General features: G+C 39.2%; 1 protein-coding gene across 1 annotated transcript in view; it reads left to right on the top strand.

The window, feature by feature from the left end:
- opcml (opioid binding protein/cell adhesion molecule-like) overlaps positions 1-21,747 on the top strand; it is a 151,720-nt gene that overhangs the window by 73,555 nt on the left and 56,418 nt on the right. Inside the window, exon 2 of the mRNA XM_008401855.2 lies at positions 11,849-12,084. Within this exon, the coding sequence (XP_008400077.1) occupies positions 11,849-12,084 (236 nt within the window). The remainder of the gene's footprint in view (positions 1-11,848; positions 12,085-21,747) is intronic.

Here is a 21,747-nt window from a genome sequence, read left to right as displayed (position 1 = left end):
GCTTTCTCTTTTGTTACCATGCTTTATATTACTCTGTTTGATAGGCCGGCTGTGGTCACATGACGTGCCCCAAAGCTTGGCCACACAGCGAGGATTAGCTGTGCCGTGGATGTGCGCAGCACAGCCTGCCTCCTGTTTTAACCCAGGTGGTGAATCCGTTTAACCCCGCCCCGCCTCTTTTTCCTCCTAGCAAGTCTATAAAACTAAAACCAGTAGACATTACTGTGTAATGTGCTTCCGCAAGTCGTTGTCTTGCACTCAGCATTATATTTTAAAATCACCAAAACAGCAGTGTGAGAAGCGGGATATTGGAGGGTACCAAAAATGAAACAATGTGTCGCTCCCGGTTTGCATTTCGACAGAAACGGAGTAATGAGAGTCACATGGAGAAACAGCTGGGAGTAGGGATATTGCGTTTGTAGCTTAAAGTAAAATGTAACACTCTTGGGTGTGACTCACTAAACAAATTTTTCTGCTAATCTCTGTGTTGGGAGAGTTGAGAACTGATGGTGTAAAAAAACAGCAGCAATGAACAATGTAGCAAGAAATCTTCAAAACGAAGTCCATTGTTCAGATGTTGTTAAGGGCAAGACACATGCTCTTAGCACTTCAGCCTGGTGGCTATGGCAACAAGAGACAAAGGTCCATAGAAATCTCTGTGAGTTGTACTGGAAACATATGGAGCATGTTCATTAACTCATAAGGTGACAGGCGAGCGTCACGGTATTTTATTTGGCCTGATATTTCTTGACAATATTTTCCGCTTATCAACAATTTGCAAGGATTCAGAAATAGAAAATGAAAAAAATAGAAAAATATTCATGGAAAAAACCTTGTCTTTGTGATTCCCGTCCTATTTCCAATCATTTGAATCATCTTTTTGTGTTCTAAGTTTTTTCTGTTTCATTTCGGGGACGGAAACTGGCAGCATAATATCAGAATGAACCAGTCACTCTCACAATCTAAACTGAACATATATGACATCCAAAATACCAGATTAAATGAAAGACCCAAAATACAAATTAACCTGATTTAAAACAGATGCTTACTGCATTTTTATTTGTTTATTTACTTATATTCAGACTGGTAAGACGCTGGCTTGTGTAAGAATCACTAGTCTACAGTCATGGCCAAAAATTTTGAGAATGATTCGAATGTTAATTTTTACAAAGTCTAGTGCTTCAGTTTTTATAATGGCAATTTACATATACTCCAGAATGTTATAAAGAGTGATCAGCTTAAAAGCAATTAATTGCAAAGTCAATATTTGCCTAGAAAATGAACTTTATCCCCCAAAACACATTTCAACTTCATTGCAGCCTTAAAAGGACCAGCTAACATTGTTTCAGTGATTGCTCCATTAACGCAGGTGTGGGTGTTGATGAGGACAATCTGTCATGATTAAGTAAGAATGACACCACTGGACACTTTAAAAAGAGGCTGGTGCTTGGCATCATTGTTTCTTCTCTGTGAACCATGGTTGCACTGCACAAAAATGGCCCAACAGGGAAGAGTATCGCAGCTAGAAAGATTGCACCTCAGTCAACAATCTATCGCATCATCAAGAACTTCAAGGAAAGAGGTCAGGAAAAACATCAGGGACAGACTGATATTCTGCAAAAGGTACAGGGAGTGGACTGCTGAGGACTGGGGTAAAGTCATTTTGTCTGATGAATCCCCTTTCCGATTGTTTGAGACATCTGGAAAACAGCTTGTTCGGAGAAGACGAGGTGAGAGCTACCACCAGTCTTGTCTCATGCCAACTGTAAAGCATCCTGAAACCATTCATGTGTGGGGTTGCTTCTCAGCCAAGGGAGTCGGCTCTCTCACAGTCTTGCCTAAAAACACAGCCATGAATAAAGAATGGTACCAAAATGTCCACCGAGAGCAACTTCTCCCAACCGTCCAAGAGCAGTTTGGTGATGAACAATGCCTTTTCCAGCATGATGGAGCACCTTGCCATAAAGCAAAGGTGATAACTAACTGGCTCAGGGAACAAAACAGAGAATTTGGGTCCATGGCCTGGAAACTCCCCAGATCTTAATCCCATTGAAAACTTGTGGTCAATCATCAAGAGACGAGTGGACAAATAAAAACCCAGGAATTCTGACAAAATGCAAGCATTGATTGTGCAAGTATGGACTGCTATCAGTCAGGATTTGGTCCAGTAGTTGGTTGAGAGCATGCCAGGGAGAATTGCAGAGGTCCTGAAGAAGAGGGGTCAACACTGCAAATATTGACTTGYTGCATTAACTCATTCTGTCAATAAAAGCTTTTGTTACTCATGATATGATTGCAATTGTATTTCTGTATGTGATGAAAACATCTGACATACACACATGAAAACCAGAGGGCAGCAGATCATGTGAAAACATATTTGTGTCATTCTCAAAACTTTTGGCCATAACTGTACAACCGGCCACCTACACCCACTGTCAGGACTAAAAATATAGATTATTATTAATAACTTTAGCATTGAATGCTAATATTTTTATTATTTTACCATGTACAATGAACTGTTGTGATTCCATAGAGTTGTATTTATGTTTCTGTGCTTTGGCAAATATTGGCTGAACATATCTTCTGAATAATATTCAATTATATATGTTTAAATGGTTTACTAAATGATCATTATCGATGGTCTGTCAAAGTGTCTTCTTCACACTGCACAAAAAATCTAAGTGAAAAGATTTAGTTTAGGAAGCCTTTGTTGGGACCTTTTTTTATTTATTTTGTGTGACACACATTTAGTTATTTAACACGATCAGTAAGACAAAAAGCCATCAGGGTCACGGCTCACTTATTAATGAGCAATAAAGGATTGTTATGCAATTTGGATTTATCTTTTATAGTAAAGTTTAACACAAAGATGTGTTAAACTTTACATTCAGTGAAAAATGTAAGCATTCATAGTGAAATAAATAGGTCAACTGTATATATATATATGTGTGTGTGTGTCTGTGTGTGTTTCTAATCCTGCACACCACGCCTTCACCCATATATGACCTTGCACCGATAGACAATTCATTTAGCCCTTTTTAAGCATCTACTGTTTATTTTTGGCAACATGCTGATAGATTTCTTAATATTTATTTATATACTTTTTCATAAAAATGTCTTATCTTGATGAGAAAGTGTTGGTAAAGTCTGGATGCGTGAACACGCGTGAGATCCGTTTGATTGGACGTTTCAGACTCTGACTGATAAAATGTTCCGCTTCAGCTGAACTTCCAACGGCCTAATGAAGGAGTTGTTTACTCCCACTTCAGTGGACGATGCTTCTCAGTTTCCGCTGGTAAATTGGTGAGAGTCACAACTGAAGTCGGGCAGACAGTAAAACAGTCCAACTAACTGAGCATTTAAGCCATTTTGCTTCAGCCAATACATATTAATTGTGTTTGTGTCCAACTGACATCAAAGAAAAGCATTTTATTTTTTGTATATATTCTTCAATCCTTGGACTGCCGCTGCGAAACCAAAAGCTGTCAGTTTATACACCCGTTAACATAACGCCACAGAGTCCTTGGCTTAAGTTGGAAGTAATCCCAGCGGTTTGGTGAATCTAAATGTTAACAGTGACGAGGAAAACAGCGCGGTGCAAAATCTGATGCAAGGTTTTACTGTGTTGTGGCGCATTTTGTCTTGTTTGCCGTTTGTGGATCCGATGGACAGCAGTGGAGGGAAAATCTGTGACTTTTACTGGTTTTAGTTGGTCTTTTCTTCAGCAGCTCAAGGCAGCTGATTTACAGAGTGTATAAGCTTCTTAGCAGCAAACAGCACAGGGACAAAGTTAGATAGGAGCAGCAAATGAGGAGGATTTAACTGCTGAAGAGAAAAAAAAAAGTTTGCCCTCAGGAGTTTTCCAGAAAAGTTCTAAAGGGTAAAAGCTGGAAGTTTATGATGTGAACACACACACACACACACACACACACAAAACATTAACTCACTGATAATATTTTTCAATATAATATAGTATATATAGTAATCACTGGTGTGAGCTCCATATATGTACTGACATAAAAGTCTTTGTCAGTAAAGTTTTTGGGGATGCTTCTACAGTCCCAATAAAGAATGGAACTATTATTTCTGCCCTAATATTTCCTGGGTCAAATCCAGATCTGTCATTAATAATAACGATAAGTTTACAGTCGGATTTTGTCATCTGCTATGTGGAAATGCGGTTAAAATGCGTTCGGCTCTCCGAGCTTACTTTAGATCATTTAAGACAAACGAAAGAAGCTCTCCCTCCACCACCTTTGTCCCGCAGGAAGTGTTTGTCCACTAGTTCAGATTCGCGTCAGAGCTTTGATGGAGTACTCTGATAGAAGTGTGCACACACACACACGCGCACACACACCCCCACACACGCACACACACACACACACACGCACACACACGCACACGCACACACACACACACACAGCTGTCGCCTCTGACCCTGCAGTGGCAGTAAGAAGTGACAGCTTGAGTAATGCTCTTCATCCTGTGAGGTCCATTGAACTGAAGGTTAGGCATTGTGTGCTTGGAAGGAAAACAATAATCTGTCTTTAATATGAATTCTTTGTCACCAGGTCTGTCCCAGAGCCTCCAGCCTGAGAGCTTACTGAGCTGCATTCTCATATCTACAGACATGTTCTGTTTTCCTAAGACAATCCCTTATAAACCTGACTGTACTGTAATCACATTGCTCCTGATTGATGGCTCTCTGAATCTTTTAAAGCTCTTCTTTGTTAACCTTTCGTCTCACATTTATTTTATTTATTTAGTCATTTTGAGCCTGTGGAGTCCGATCTATTAATCATATAGCATGAAGAGCAAATATGAAGTACAAACTGGAAGCATGAGCACTTATAACATTGGTGTTTACAAATGTTATAAACATAAAAAGTTTTAAATTATACCTCCAGGCACTTTGCAGATTTGGCTTCTTGCTGCTCTCCTCTCCCACAGCGTTTATTTCTTTCGCTAGATAGTTAATTTATAAAGCTCTACTGTGATTATTCAAACCAGAAACACTCCTAAGCAGAAACAGATGGTGTGATAAGTAGAAAACCAAGTATCTTAGTTTGTAAGAAAAAAAAGAGAGACAAAAAGGCGAAGAAGACCCAGTTCAAACACTGATATAGAATGAGTCCACATTGATCTGATCACATTTAGAATAACTTTCTTGAGAACGCCTTCAGAACTGTCCTTGGGTTTGTATTAGATCAGCAGTTTGAATGTAATGAGTGAATAAATGTATTATATCCTGGGATACATTGAAGGGAAACCTGCAGACCTTACGTTGCTCCTGGTAGCTTGCTGTGTTACCTACTAAGCTCTTAAATAAATAAAAAATACACACCCAATATCATACTGTGAAAGAGTCGGTAAGTAACTTTAATTAAAAAAATTGTTTTCACATTTTTGTTCAAACTGTCACTATGTCACAAACTGTAAACTGTCAGTAGGAGACAGATAATGTGTGATAGAAAATGAGCTTCTCTGCTTCCTTCCAGTGCTTCTACTGCCATCTACACCGCTAGGTCAGAAACAACCAATCAGAGCTCCTCCTGGCTCTGATTGGTTGTTTCTGACTGGGAGCGGTGCATTTCTGCAGATGGCAGTAGAACAACAGGAAAGGGCCAGGGGAACTCCATTTTTTTTCACAGATTGCCTTTCCCATGTTATACTATCATGACAGTAGTGACAGTTTTAACAAATACGTAAAAACACACATTTTTAAATAAAAGTTACTTTTATTTCTTAAGAAAACCTAAATCTTTTGTTAAGGAAAGATTTAGGTTTAATTAAGTTACTTTTAGGAGCTCATTGAAACAGCTTGTGTTAAAAATTGCAAAGCACAAGATATATATTTTTCAAGGAATATCCACTTGTATTTTTTTATGAACTAATGAAAGTGTATGTGAGTTAGCTGCCATCTGTTTTACTACAGTGCTTTTTTATGGGTTAATATCTCTAGTGACTGTGGGGTGAAATGTGATTTTGTTAAACCTCACATTCCCCTCTCTCTTTGTATCTCCTAAGCCTCACAGTGATGCTTTTGAAGAGTTTGTGGCTGAAATAAGTCTTCAAAATGTGACTAATCTTGGTAAAGGTCACAATAAACTAGCTGTACGGACTGAACGCATCTTATCTTATTGAAATATCAGCAGAAATGTTGAGTCCTGAGCCCGACTCCATTTGCAACATGGGTAGAGTTTCGGCTCATCTCCATGCAAAGCGGCTAACTGGGATCAGTCAGTCGTTCAGGGTGGATTTTAATGCCAGGTGTGAATAGTGTTCTATCAAAACACTTCACCTGTCTGTATCGATTTTTCTTTTTTTTGGCTGTAAGTGAGAGTTTCCATTCTTACCTTCATGAAAATAAGTCTGTAAAAATCAGCAACAATGGACTTCATTTATTTTTAATCGGTTAAAGAAAGGAATGAAAGCAACATTGAGTTTCATCAGAACGAGGCCTGCTGAGGAAACTGTAGGCCGACATGTTGGTTCTTCTTGCTCTGAAACTTTACTTGTTGCATCTTTTGCCCCTGGCGTTTATATAGTCTCATTAGAAAGGTCGACACGTCGAATCTCACCTTGGTATTTCCATTAAGTCCCAAAATGACAGACAACTGGACCCTGCAGAGGACAGTGAGGGGAGCTGAGAAGGTTTTTCTTTTTTGAATTGGTTCTTCATAACACTTGTATTTGTGTTAATTATTTAACATAGAATTGAGTTGTGTTCAGTTTTAAATCATATATTAGTATGCGTGAGTTCTAATAAAATGTTTAGCGTAAAAAGTTGTCTTTTTGACATTGCATTTTTTTTAACTGCTTTTTTCACCCATCCTTCTAGTTTACTGAGAGTCTATTTAAAACTACTTGTTGGCTTTGCAGAGGAGGTTTGAGTCTGTCATAAATTGTTAATTTAATTTTTTTTCCCCTCAAAGTCAACAAAGTGTCTTTGAACATAAGCCAGGCACATCTTGATTTATTATTTTAACTATAAGCTCGAGAAAAACACCTGCATCTTGGGATGACCTCAGAGGTGCCAGATGCTGATTGGCAGCTAGAATAATTACAGAAATAAAAGTAAAGTATCAGGTTATATTTGACTGTGCAATAAAGAAAAATTGTTATAAAAACAATTTACAGCCATTTTCTGTAAATTAGCTTGTTTGACAGACTAATAGATAATTATTATAGGATTGCAGCTTTATAATCAGTTTGTCTCCAAAATAACAGTGTTTGCTCAAGTTGCTGTTGAGGCTCTATTCAGGTTATCAGATTTAAATAACTATATTCTTTCCCTCCAGTTCATAAAAGCCTTTGAAGCTGCTGCACAAGAGGACACAGAATAAGTGTTGTTCTACGTTTTGTACCTTTCAAAAAACTGCTCCTCACCCAAGACATGCATGTTCTTTGTAATATTTGAAACCACACACCGTGTGGCAGCGATAACACATCATCCGGTATTCCTGGAATACTCTGGTAGAGGAAGCAAAGTGGGAACATTGCCGTTGAGACTTGTCAACAGCAATGTTGTCTTGTGTCGGCTTTGAAGAGAGCAGCAGTAAGTAGAGTTGTCCCAATCAGGTTGTTTGTTGTCCTTGTTTACAGTCAGAATTGTTGTGGAATAAGCTTTTCCCAATGCAACCCCAGTTTTATACGTCAATAAAGATATAACAAATTTGTAGCTTCGGGGTTCATGACTCAACAGTAAGAAAGAGGCTGGGTGGAAATGGCATCAAACTTCTGCTGATAGAGAAAAAAGAAAGCAAAGGTCTGTCTGTTTAAAAAAAATAAAATAAAAATAACCTCACACTGTACATTAGTGTAGATTCCCAGTTATCCAAGACATGACAATCATTTGTTTAGATTGATGGCAACTGGATTTCAATGAGAGAATAAGTTTGGTATGATCTTGATGATGCTCCAGGCTTTTTTGGGGGGAAACAATTCTTTGTGTGTGTGCATTTTGGAGAAATAGCATTCTAGGAGTAAAACAGTGTGTTGGCAGAGACGGCTCTTTGGCCTCAGGACGTGGATGACATGATGTAATGCACCCATGTCTTTTTCACAGCACTGTATTCTGTTACAAGGTACATGTGAGGTCTTTTTTTTTTTTTTTAAGCATACATCCCAATCACAGCCAAGAGCTCAGTGGTCCAAGTGAGAATGAGCTTTTATTTTTATTTTTTTGGGGGGTCTGGGGGCAGCCTCTTCCCCCTACAACCAGTTTCTGTAACTCATAGATGTCAGACTCATTTTCGTTTTGGGCCAAATGAAGGTCATGAATGCTCTTAAAGGGCCAGTTGTGCAAGAATGTATTGATAAAAACCCATTCACAAACTGTTAAAATGTTAATGGATTCTTGAAATTACATAAAATTATTGAATTTTTTTCAGTCCCTCCAGTATTTTTGAGATTCTTTTTGGGATTAAAAAATATCAAAAATCAAAGTGTTTGTGGTGCTAATTTGGAAATATTTGCTTTATCTACGCTTATTTATGACGATATCTGCCACTTTACTCACTGTTTAGATCATGGACTATAATATGACATCAGTTGAAGCTGAGGTAGCTGTTTAGTACAAGTAAAGTTTTTGGACAATTTTTGAAAATAATCTGCATTAAACTCCCAGTTATTAGCTAAAAAAAAGTGTGGGAATTTGTTCGTTTTGTATGAATTTCCACAATAATTCTCAAAAACCTGAAGGGACTGATTGCTATAATTTGGCAGTAGGCATACAAAAACTGCGTTGAATGATGACATAATATTTAACCATGTTTAGTCTAGACACAAAAAGTGATGGCGGGGCAGATTTGGCCCACGGGCCTTGAGTTTGACACATGTGCTCTAACTGCTTAATTCAGTCCAGCGTCGTCCGTCTCCACAAGTCGGTGTGCGAGAGGTCGGGAACAGTCTGGAGCTCTTGTGCCGTCACAGGGAGTGACAGAGACGAGCGTGATGGACAGGCGCTCTCACACTCACGTCTCCTTCCTGTGGGGAATAGTGCCAAGCACTCTGGCTGCTATCCACAGTCACCCTGATCATAAAAAAAAACAAAACAAAAAAAACAGTTATGCCACCCTGGGTTTTTTTGTTTTTTTTTTGTAAATGAACGACTATTCATTTCATGTAAAATATGCATCACCCGCCGGCTTAAACAAAAAGGCCACAGTTTAATGACTGACTGACCTTTAGATTTTTTTTAAGGCCATTACAGCTCCTCCAGCAGATATTTCTGCACATGATCACCCTGCTTTTTTTTTTCTCCTCCCACCGCTGAACACTAATGAGACGTGTTACCTCCCGTCACATACACACCTCCTGCTGGTTTCTGTGCAGTCTCTTAATAGTTCAATTGCAGCATACATAACACCACGTCTGCACAATTTGTCAGCCTGAAATACTAATGCAAAGTAATGACTAAATAATTAAATACGGTTGTAGTTATACAATTAATATATTTAACAAGGAGCATCTATATTATCTGCTGCTACATTTGGCCTTTTCTGTTCGGTCCAGCAGCCCTTTAGTCATGTTGTTGCTGACACTCTTGTTGCTCATCGTCTCTCTTAGCCTTGTTCATGACATTCCTCTCACACATTATTACACACACACACACACGCACACACACTCATTCAATTCAGCAGGGACGTGCTAATCTGTGAATCTATGATTTCTTTTTTAACTCTATTTACAAGGAACAGTGTCTGGGGTTAGCAAACACTTCTGGCTGTGTGAGGCTCTACGGGTGTCTGTGAGCTGCACAGAAACCATTAGTGTAATAAATAATGCCCCTTTACTGCTTCTTTCACAGTCAGTTTTTCTTCTTTTCTATCTTTTTTTCTATGCCTTTTTTTCCCTCAATTATCAGCGTTTATTGGCCAGAAGCAGAAATCACAGACCGGCGCTGTACCGTCGCAGAAGCGGAAAGAGAAGAGAAAACATTCTACTCGAGAGAAATTAGGAGTTTAATATGAGTAAAGTGTAATGATTATTTACATAGAAGTACAAGAGTAGTGCATATAACTGAAGCGAAGGTTTCCAAATCTTACAACGCCAGGACAGAATGTTATATTGAATTATTTCAAGGTTTATTTTAAGACATTATTTCAATTTCCACAATTGTAAAAGTTTGCAAACGGTTCTTTAACATGTGGTGTTGTGTGTAATTGTTGAGAGTGGGACTGTGAGACTTCTGGAAAATGTATCCAGTTCATAATTCGCTTCCTGATACTTGGCTTGGTTTATTTATTTCCCCATGATGTTGTTTTGCACTCCTGTGCCTCCATCTAACACAAATGTTGCGATTGAATACAACTTATTTTGACTATGCTGATGGCAAGGTTTGTTTATCTGTATATTGAAATTTGTAAAAGAAAGCCAAAGGTTTCTGATCCTGATGAAGTCCACTAGCTGGCAAAGAATGTTTCTCAATATTTCAAGTGTTGCCAGAGCCCTCATCTCACCACATGCTTTAAAAGAAATCACATATCTTCTATTTTAATTAGTCTCTGACATTCCATCCGACTCTGTTATGTGTACCTGATACTTTTTAGATTAGATCAGATTAATAACCTGCTTCAGCAAATTTTGTAATCACTTAACTGTGACTGAAGTAAAGTAACATTTGCTGTTTCAAAGTCATTTTCCAGTGTGGATTATATCCCAGTTACTGAACTTCTCACTACATTTTAGTTTATTTCGAGTTTTTCATCGAATTAACAACGTTGTGGTTGCTGTTTTGTTGGATGTGACGTGTTGTAGGTTTGTTGGATCAAATGCAGCTTAGAAAAAGCAATTCCTATGAAGTAGTACCTTAAATATGGTTAGAAGTTCACACAGCCTCTACATCTTTCTTGGGATTTCAGCACTTGTTCTGTCCACCAGTCACTACAGGACTTTCTGTTGTTGTGCTAAGAAACAGTGAATCCTCAGGACAGAAATAGCTGCCAAGCGCCACGTGATACTGTTTGACTAGACTAGGGTCATTTCCAGCGAAGGCGGCTCGGGTTTTGGCACGCCCTTGTTTGGAACGGTACGGCTAATTTTATTAGCGGTTATGAAAAATTATGAGAATGCTTGGAAAGCTTTCAAGGCACAACCGCTGAAGCATTATGGTCAAAAGGAAATACATTTTCAGCTGATTTGGTTGTGGCTCTTTTAACTTTTTCTTGGACAATTTCTAGCTTTAGATGAGCGTGGGAAATAGATTGACTGGTAAATCGAGAGCTTCACCTTTTGGCTCGGCTCTCTCTTCTCCATGACAGAGCGGTGCATCGCCCACCTGTCCGTCTCCTGCTTCACTTTTCCGTAACTTGGCGAGCACTTTACTCTCTCCCGTCTCACACTGCGGCTTTTCTTGGAGGTGCTGGCTGTCATCCCGATCTACTTCATACTTGACCATCAACTGCTCCAGTGAAAACTGTAGATCACGTTCTGACGATACCAACAGAACCACATCATTCACAAAAAAAAACAAGAGATCCGATTTTGAGGTCACCAAAATGGATAGATCCCCTACACACCTTGGCTCCCGCCTAGAAATTCTGTCCATGAAGGTTACGGACAGAATCGGTGACAAAGGGTAATGAGTTCAACTTAGTGCGTGCAATCACTGATCGATATCGCTATGCTTAGATAAATTAATTGGGTGATGTTATCCATGTGTTTGATGCAATTCGTTGGGCAAAACTACCAATTTGCAGCCTTGACCTTGTTGACATTTTCGGCTCAACTTACAACATGTAACGACAGACTACCACTCCTGCAATTAGTTTTGCAATGCAACCGTTTCTACCGCAAATCACTGCTCAAAATGCTAATAGTTTGTATCGTTCTTTCTGCCACCCAGATGCAGCGTCGATAGCAAAGTCTCTCGAGTGGCTTGGCTCAACCGCACCACCATTCTGTTCGCGGGGACGGAGAAGTGGTCTTTGGATCCTCGCGTCATCCTGATGGAAAACACCGCCATCACAGAGTACAGCATTCAGATCCAAAATGTCAACGTTCACGACGAGGGACCTTACGTCTGTTCCATTCTCACCAACAAGAAACCAAAATCCACAAAAGTGCATCTCATCGTTCAAGGTAAGTCGTCGGATTGCGCGGAGCTGCGGCAGCTTTGTCAGGGATCCGTTTCGGCTGCCAGATGTCAATCTCTTGTCCCCTTTGGGTGTTCGCTGTCAGGCTAAAAATCAAAGGGGAAAGCTTTGGAGGGTGTGATTAGATGATTTTTTAAAGAGTATCAGACCTGATGATGAAACTGACATTCATTCGCAATTTGATTTTAAATTCCCTGCCAATATTAATAGCGGGTGTTGTACAATAAAAAAAAAGAAAAAATCTTTCATCTTGATGATGAAATCAGTTTAATCCACGCTTTCTACAGCCATTGAGCTCAGTAATCAAGGATTTTTATGAGAAGTCTAAACCCTGTGGCTACACCAGAAGACATTTAATGAAAGATCAAACATAATTACTACATTAGCTGGTAGAGATATCTGATGGAGAATCAAAATGAGAATGTGCAACATCAGAACTGAGCCGTCTGCCATCCTAAGCAGATAAAGAATCCCCTGTTTATGATTCTGTAATCCGCAGAGAAAACAACTCGAGTAAAACGTGTTCCATGGAACTCAATAAGACAATAAAATGATCTTATTAACTTAAGAATTTTTTTCTCTCATTAAATTATAACCTTAATTACCACCGGCCAACATTAATTAACAACGTTATCTAAATATGTTGAAACGAATAACCCCGAAGCGTTAGACCCTGGCTTTAATCAAATCAAATATTAGCCAAGTCTCTCGCAAAATATTATGCATTCACAAAATGTCATTTTTCTATCTATCCATGTTCGCTAACCGTGAAAAGGCTCGTACAGTCTGCACCACTCCAGTCTCATAAACAGATCTGGAGATAACACAAATTAAAACAGAACCAAGTGCTAAATACGTACAAAGAAAACGTGCATTTTGACTATTCATTGGCGCATGTGAGAGTGTGTGAATGCCAACATCCTGGAGGTGTTCCCTCATAGTTCTTAAATTACAGTGTAAACAAATATTTCCGCTAAAGTGCTCTGTGTGAAAGCACTAATACTATAGCATTTTACAATACCACTGTTGTTACATTAGCTAGTTAGACATTAGATGCTCACAGAAAATCCATGTTTTGATTACTGTACTTACTGCCATCACAATATTAACTACTAGACTCGAGTATTACAGTACACACAACACATGCATAATTCACCTGATACAAAAAGAAGAAAAAAGGCAAATGCTTTTTCCTGGTTCTTTTAAACAGAAAATTACAAACTCAAGAGGCTAGTTGCAAACTGCAACTAGCAACATCTTGCTAGTTGCAGTTTGCTAGTGAAAGTAAAACTGTGGTGCTGGAGCCGTAATATCTGAGTGACACTGTGACAGGCTGACGTTACATGGGAGCTGAAAGTCCCCTGTTGCTGTTTTACGTGGCTGACATCTAGAGGCCTTATCATTATTGGGGAAACACAGTGTTTTTAATTCCACAATGTGTCAATATGGAAATGTGGATACTGTTAAAAAAAACACACACACACACAGTGTTGGAACCAAAAATGTGTGATTTGAGGGCTGGATTCAAACCCCATGCTGCCTATTGAGGACCACTGCTCTACAAATAATCACCTTCTCTATAAGCCGTCTATTTGTCATAGAACGGACCAAGAATAGAACCTTTTTGCAGTCCCGCTCCTACTGCACACCTCACTGCTGTCTCACGGTTCTTGTACATACCATGGGCCACTACCTCTCCAGACCTCCTCCTGCTGTACCACAGTTTTCCTACACTTTCTGTAAATCTACAAAGGAACAATCCAGTTCCCTCTGGCCATCTCTGTACTTCTCCACCAGCATCACATAAACAAAATTTGCATCTGACTATTCTTTCTTGGCATGAAACCATAAGGCTCACTTCTGACTTAATAAGCCTATCTTGTACTGCTCTTTTTTTCCACAGCGTCATGGTATGACTCATTAGTTTTGCTTTGTCTGCGGTTGACGCAGTTCTTCTTGTTCTTAAAATTTGGCACCAAAACGCTTCTCAGGCGTCTTTTCACTCTTCAAGACCTCGTTGAACAACCCAGTAAAAACCTCTGCCGCCACCTCACCTAAAACATTCCCACAGGCTTATTGTCTGGACCAAGTGGCTTTCCCTCGCTTCATCCGTATTAATCTCGGCTACATCCTGGTCCTCAACAGCCACCTATTCTACTCTGCATTCTCTCTCATTTCCCTCATTCATCAGTTCTTCAAAGTGCTTTCCATCTTTCCGTCATTAACTTGGGACTTGTCAGTACATTTCCCTCCCTGTCCTTAATCACCCTTATCGGCTGAACACCCTTTCCATCTCCATCTCTCTGCCTTGCCAACCTGTACTAATCATTCTCTCCCTCCTTCCTGTCCAGCCTGGTATGCAGGTCATCATACACCCTTTGTTTGGCCTTTGTCACCTCTTCCTTCACCAGCCGCCGCATCATTTACTCCCAGATGACAGAACAAATACCCTCCTGCATGTCTCCCTTATCACATTATCTGTAACCATTCACTCATCTGGGAGTCCCCACCAAGAGCCTGTCTCCACTGATCCCTGAAAATCCTTCAACATTTTCAGTTTTCACGCCACATGCCCATCCTGAACCAACCTTCTGCTTGTAAAAGAGTACACCACAAAATAATCCTTGATTAGTTGATTATTTATGTACGTCCTTTGTGCTGAGAAGAGTTGTCAGGACCTCACAAGGGCTTTTTGTTTATCCTCAGGAGATGAACTAAAATAAACTTAATGTCTGTGTCCGACTCACCCGAGTTCAACAATGTGCTTGCTGGTTGTCCACAACTTACTTTCTTTGAACATATGACTTCCCAAACTACAGAAAAGGAAGCTTATCATAGCAGTTGACCTTATTATACTACTATTATTCTAATTATTTGAACAAGTTAGGTTTATTAGAACGGGACTTAATATGTCTTCAGAGATTCTTCAAAATCGGTGCATAAAAGGCGCACAGTCAGAGGCAGCAGATGATTTTTGTTTTGAGGTTTGGGGTCGCCTTCCACTCTGCCTCTTGGCGCTTGAGGTGCTCTGCTGTTGGGTCCGCACTCACATTTGAGCTTGTCTTTGTTTTTGCACTTCAACACTTCCATATGCACTCATACAACACATCCAAGCATTTGCATTACGCCACTGACACTGACTTTCACAATGTAGTTTTTGTTAAGAAATGTTTATTTTCTGCACTTTAACCACTGCATGGTCTCCTGTTTTGGTCATGACCTTGAGCCGGTTGTAACAGTGTCGATCTGAGGTGTCAACAGAAAAGTGTAAGATCCAGAAAAAACAGTACAGTAGATGTCCAAGAGTCAAACAAAATCCAATAGTCAAAACATTGAGTGAAGCTGTCTAAGCGGCTCATGTATTTTTATTTTTCCAACAAAATAACTGAGCTGTTCTGCCAATATTTTTTAATGTGTGAAATAAAAGGAATATTAAAGATAGGCCTGTAGTCTTTAAGCTGTGATAGACCCAAATTACATCAGTATGCTTGAACAAACTTGGAAGCGCATCCTATTCCATAAAACACAAATCTAAGTGCTGCTCAGAACTACTATTAAAACAAGTATTGCAGATTTCTAAAATACCATGGCCAAATGCAGAAAAAACAGTTCTATTCAATGCCACGAGCAAAATGTCTCTAGGATAAGTAGATTGTTTCATTTTGTCAAATGAATTTGAAAGGTTAGGTGGAGTCACTAGATCAAACGTATTCATAAACTGGGAAAATGGAGAGCCATCCGTGGTTGTTGGAGACAAATGTAGCTACAGTTACAACTCTACTACCTAATAATTCAGGATAGTTAATATTCATTCATTCTGACTAAGAAAGTTCACAGAAGCCAGTGAACCAACCACAAAGGACCAAGATCAAGACGCTGGTATTAATGAGACCAAATCAATAAGTAAATGTGTTCCCCAACGACGTCACTGAAAATGACGTGTTTTCTATCAGAACTTAAAAAAGCAGTTTTTTAAACGACAAAATATAAAAAGCAAAATTTTATCGTTCTTACTTATGTATCAAGACAACATCGGTCATTAGATCTAATCAAAAAAACGACATCAATTTGGAGCTTTCAGATTAACTTGCTTGCTTGCTTACTTTTATTTATGACATCACACAACCTTGAATAAATGATAACTCTTCGGAAGCGCACCCTATTCCTTAAAACACAAATCTAAGTGCTGTTCAGAACTACAGTTTCCTTTAAATAATTTTGTATTCTGGGTACAACATTCAAGTTAGAATGGCGACACATGCAACTCACTTGCCATTCCTCTCACTGCTCCCAGCGACACATTACAGTAGATTAATGATCAAGTGTTCATGGAAGTCCTGATTCTGATCAGCAGGAAACGAGATTGCTTTCTGCGATACAACGCAACATTGGATAAAAGCAGGATTAACTTTTTTTCAATTTAAGCCAACGTGTTATGTTCTCAGCATTGAATGGATGTGCACAGTAACTGTCATCAGTAGGTTCCACTCGGGTTCTTGATCGGCTGTGATGAGCCATAGAGCTAGGCAGAAAGCATGTCCTTTGTAGTTCTGGTTATGTGATTACGGTCATTGTCCTTCACCAGTTTCAGGTGGTTCGCGCCCGTTCAACAGTTTCATTCTAGGATTGTTGAGAATTTAGTTTCATTCGTCTTTCCATCATATTTGATCAGGTTCATGTCTTCTGAAACAAAGGACCTGCTGCCACGGCCATGTTTCACCCTCAACATCGTGTCTTCAGGGTAATGTTCACTGTTGACACAACACAATTTTAAAGTGTAATTCTGGTCTCATTGAAACGTCATCCATGAACTTTAAACAGAACTTTGTATTGCTACCTCTTTAAAACTTGAGGTACACAGTATACATTCATTGACTAATAATAGATCAGAGCCAAAATGGAGGCACTAACCAAAGGTTAAATCTCCATCAAAATGTTTGGATTGCTTATGTACCATTCATACAATGAACCCCTTTAATCTTTAAAACAAATCAATGAAGAAAAATGTCTTCTGAAATACAACTTAATCCCCTGAAATCTTGCGCTGCTAAACATGACTGTTTTAAATCGATATATTAAAAGAAATAAAAGGCTCCGTCTGTCACTGGTATACATCTGAATGGCCTTACACGTGAGCAAAAAAATAGCCAAGACCAATTTACCGGATCATCAAGAAAGCCATGATGAGAAGTTCAGCTGAAGCAAGGAAAACTTCAGGATATTCAATACTGCACAATTAGATCGGCACGCAGCAAATGGGCGAGGGAGCATTCACATGGAACCTTAAGTAAATAGCATTCTGCAATTATTTGAAAAGTCAATGTTTGAAGAAGGAAAAAGGGATTGTGATCACGACTTCTGTGTGGTCCAGATGTAGGGCGTTCTGATAGAGTAAAGGGTCTGACTGCAATAGGTAGGAATAAAACCTGGATGTTTACATCCACAAAGTGATCGAAAGTACCTTTCTGAAGTTACAAAGAAGGGTCAATAGTTTAAATATTGACTCTCATGAGAAATTTTATGTATTTGCTCATGAAACTCCTTGGGAATGTACATTGTGGTATTTGGTCTTATATGTCATTATGACCTGAGCAAAAAATGTTAATGCCTCAAAATACAACATTGATTAAATGCCAAAATGTTTGACCATAATTTTAGTCTGCTGCAATTCATCTTCCTCATTCAGTTTAAATGTAAAAGAAAGCAAGAAAAGTCTGACAAATTCTAAATTATAGAGTTTGAATACGGCATTATTATTATTTTTTCAAGATGTACATGTGTTAGCACAGACTTACACTACCTGTTCTATGGAACATCACAGGAATCAGGGTGTAGAATATAAGTTGCAAAAGCTGCACTGCGCATCTTACTGTAGTCTTGCATCAGCATTTGTCTCATATTTGCTATTCTACTGCTGCCTGCAACAAATTACAGTACAAGAACAATCAATTGACCATGGAAGACCTGAGTCTGATCTGGGAAAAAGTACATGGCTTCTTTTAGATCCTATCTGAGAAATGCATAAAAGCAGGTTTAGCGTTTTTCACTTTGAGAAAACAAAACTTTCTGAGTGAAAAGGGTTTTATTCTGTTTAATCAATTTCACTGCATGGACGGTACATATCGTCTCAGCTTGCTTGTCTGAAGTCTGTCTGTCCTTAAAGGGTAAAGCTGTACATGTAATTAAAACATTTTCACTCAGATTGTTACTAAAGGCTTGCCACACTTGACCCCTTAAAATCTGGGAAACCCTTCAAATGTGAGGAGTGGGTTAAAATTTCCTCAGACTGATGATGTCAAAGGTGGCACACGTCTGCAAGGACCATCTCTATTGGAATAGGACTAGATATTAGGAGGTAATGTCTCTCGTCTGATTTCCCTCAGTCTTAGATAGAACACACATTTTCATGAATGTATCATAAATTTAAGAAGTAAAATGAGGTCTTTCTTGAACTTTCTTGTAATTAAATGACCTTTTCATGAGTAGAAAAATAAGATTGTGTCAAAATTCAATTAAAAAGAATTGGCAACCTAATTTTTTGACAGCATTTCGTATTCGGTCCTCTTTGCTCCTCACTCCCATTTTTTTTTGTTAACTTGCGTGTCTCAGTTCGTACAAAGACACTCCAAGTCACGTTCGTAAACATAATGGTAGTGCTCATGCAGGCTTGCTGTTTGCGATATCAATGCCATATTTGCTCTGTTTATGACGGTGGAGGGACAGCGATCCGGTGAAAGAACAGAGAAGCAAGGACCCATGCTGGCGCTCTTTTATGCTCATGTGGAGTCATTTTACACGCACTGCTCTTCATCACGATGAAACAAGAATGCTCATACGCAGCTGAACTCGCTCGGTAAACCGGGGGAAGTACCGCTGTTGTTTTGTGAGAAAATGGCAGAGATTATGCTGTGCCCCGGTGTTACCAATAAAGCAGTAAATGGTATACTGATATCTTTTTGGCAACGACGGATCAGTAAATCCTTTGGGGATATTAGTGGGACCTTTCGATCCCGTCGCTTCTCAGCTCTCTGGAATCTCTAAAGTGGAGGTTTGTGCTGAGTGTGTCGAGGAGAGACTGTAAAGACGACATTAATCAGCCCAATGACCTTGTCAACTAATATCCCCCAGCTGTGTGGGAAGTCTGCTTCCATTACAACTCCACAGAAGAAAACACACCAGTAGAAAGAATAATATCTTCCAGCTCTTTGTAATATATACCATAGTGACTAAGTGCAAAAAAAAAAAAAAAAACAAAGGAAGTGAAACAGCATCAAGACATTTTTTTCTTGTAATCCCAAATAAAACTACTTTAGTTCTGTGCGGGTTGCGTTTCCCTCTGTGTGACTTTGGCCGAACCATATAATCGCTGTCTCTCTGAATATGTAAATTCTGTGCTGGTGGACAGGAAAGTCATTTTCCAGTGTGGATTATATCCCAGTTACTGAATTTTATGAATTTTAAAATGATAGTTTTCCTGTTTAGCTTCAAATTTTCTGAAGTATCTACACGGCAATAATGAATCAGGCATATCGGCAACATAAATCCAACTAAAATACAGACAACGGGAGAAAACCTGCCAATGACAATTGAGAACAGACGTATGTACTGCTGACCTGAAAGACTCAGTTGAGATCTGGTAGTAAAGGTGGTATTCTTTGAAAGGTGAATAATCCAGAAGATGGTTAAACTGTATGATCAATTATACATCTATTCAATTTGATTGGTTCCCTGTTTGCAGCTGACTTGTTAACTTGGTCTTTATTCTGCAGAAGCAGTATATGTCACCCACGGCCTATGAGTTATAACTCAGTCCTATGTCATCTCTTGTTGTTTTAACTGAGTCTGTGTTTCACTTGAAGCCTAAAGATTTTGCGTTGCAGCAAACCACATCTTGCTAGATGCCACACTTTTAGTTATTTTAGTTTTACAGCTGACAAACGATACGGTATTTGCTCTATTTTTTTGTTTGTTTATTTGTTTAAAAATCTCTCAAACTTGAAGTACACCAAACAACTTCCTGTTTGTTGCCGAGTGTGTCTTTTCTAGCATCACGTCTCACCGATCCTCTGTTAATAGGTTGTTCTTTGGCCCCTGAACTGATGCTAATTGTTCCTACAGGAGTCTACAGTGACTTTATGCTCTTGCTAAAACATACACCCGCTCCCTGAGGGCCTCTGTGCTTTAAATACGTAACATTAACCGTGTTACCAGAGCCATATCCTTTAGGTGCCGTTTTACTTTGTCTTATTTCTACAAATTAGAGCTGACAACAAAATTATAGACCTTGAACCTTGCCTCCGTTGTTGTCTACCTATCCAGTGTCAGGTGGCGCAGATTTAAGAACAAAACCCAGACTCCTCTCATTAGAGGCATTCCACAACTCCGACCAGTCACAAGCTGCTTCAGTGCTGCATAGCGCCTGCAGTGAGGTCCGTTCTGTCAGAAAGTGACCTACCAGTGGGAGATGGCCAGAAAACCTCTAATGGAATGTGTTCAGAAGGCACAGATGTCTGAACTACTTCAGCTGTCATCTTTCGATGAGGAGGAGCAGCATCTCTACTCTGACCTGCCCCCAGGCCGTCAGCTGCTTCGTATAGGCATCCCTTTAGATGTTTGTCTCAAGGATGTCGTTATTTTTGGTCCTGATCCAAATCTCCTGGCCGTAGTTGAGGGAGCGCTAAATCGAATGCTTTCTTTTAGACTGGACATGCAGGGATGTGTGTAAATCTCCATACAGGGGGAAAAAAGACTATTTACCCAAAACTTACAATACTGATTGTGTTTCTGCAGCAAGGCTGAAAACTGAAAGACACCCATCTTTATAGGAAGATGTGGTAGATTCTAGGGAATTACCTTAATTAGATGTCTGAGAAGGCAGCAGAAAACATCCTATGTGTTTATGCTACATCATGATCATAATGTTTACACAGAAGTGTGGTTGTTCAGATTTGCAGCCATTCAGTCACAATCAAGCTGTTTAACCTTGGACATTAAAATATTGAAAATGTTGTGTTTTTTTCTTATGTTTGGATTATTGGTTCAATGTGGAAATAAAATACATATGTGTCTGAAAGACTATGGACAGCTAAATTGAATGTAGAAATATCTTAATGCACGTCGTAGCCTATTGATTTATTTCACCATTCAAGTCAGTCTCTGCATTTCAGGAGGAAAAGCTACTATTTCACTTTGAATAGTGGTTATTTTTACATTCAGAAGCTTGAGTTACATGAAGGATCGTGTGTTTGACCTTTTATGCGATGTAACACAAGTAAACAAATCATTAGTGATCCCGAGGCTGTCCCCAGGAGCAAACCTGATACTATGTGGACATGCAACAAAGTTCTTCTGAAATCGGGCTCGGCTTGACGAGTGTGTGATGCCGCTCTTCACTCGAAAAAGTGTGTTTGGGCCGTAGTTCATATTATGGACCTATTTGCATTAATCTTACTTAATTCTTTTTGGTTTAGAGATGACAACTTACTTTTTTGCGTTGAATGAACTTAAATGTTACACACGTTTGACTTAAAGGAACTTTCAATGCATCAGTTTTTTTGACCAATTTTAAGGTAGAAGGACGTAACACAATGTCAGGATGGAAAGATATCAGCAATGAGATTAGACAAGCAACTGATCATCTTAGATCAGT

The sequence above is a fragment of the Poecilia reticulata genome, unplaced genomic scaffold (genome assembly GCF_000633615.1).
Source record: "Poecilia reticulata strain Guanapo unplaced genomic scaffold, Guppy_female_1.0+MT scaffold_131, whole genome shotgun sequence".
Taxonomy (NCBI): domain Eukaryota; kingdom Metazoa; phylum Chordata; class Actinopteri; order Cyprinodontiformes; family Poeciliidae; genus Poecilia; species Poecilia reticulata.
Note: the sequence above shows the minus strand (reverse complement) of the source record. Positions and strands in the feature narration are given on the sequence as shown.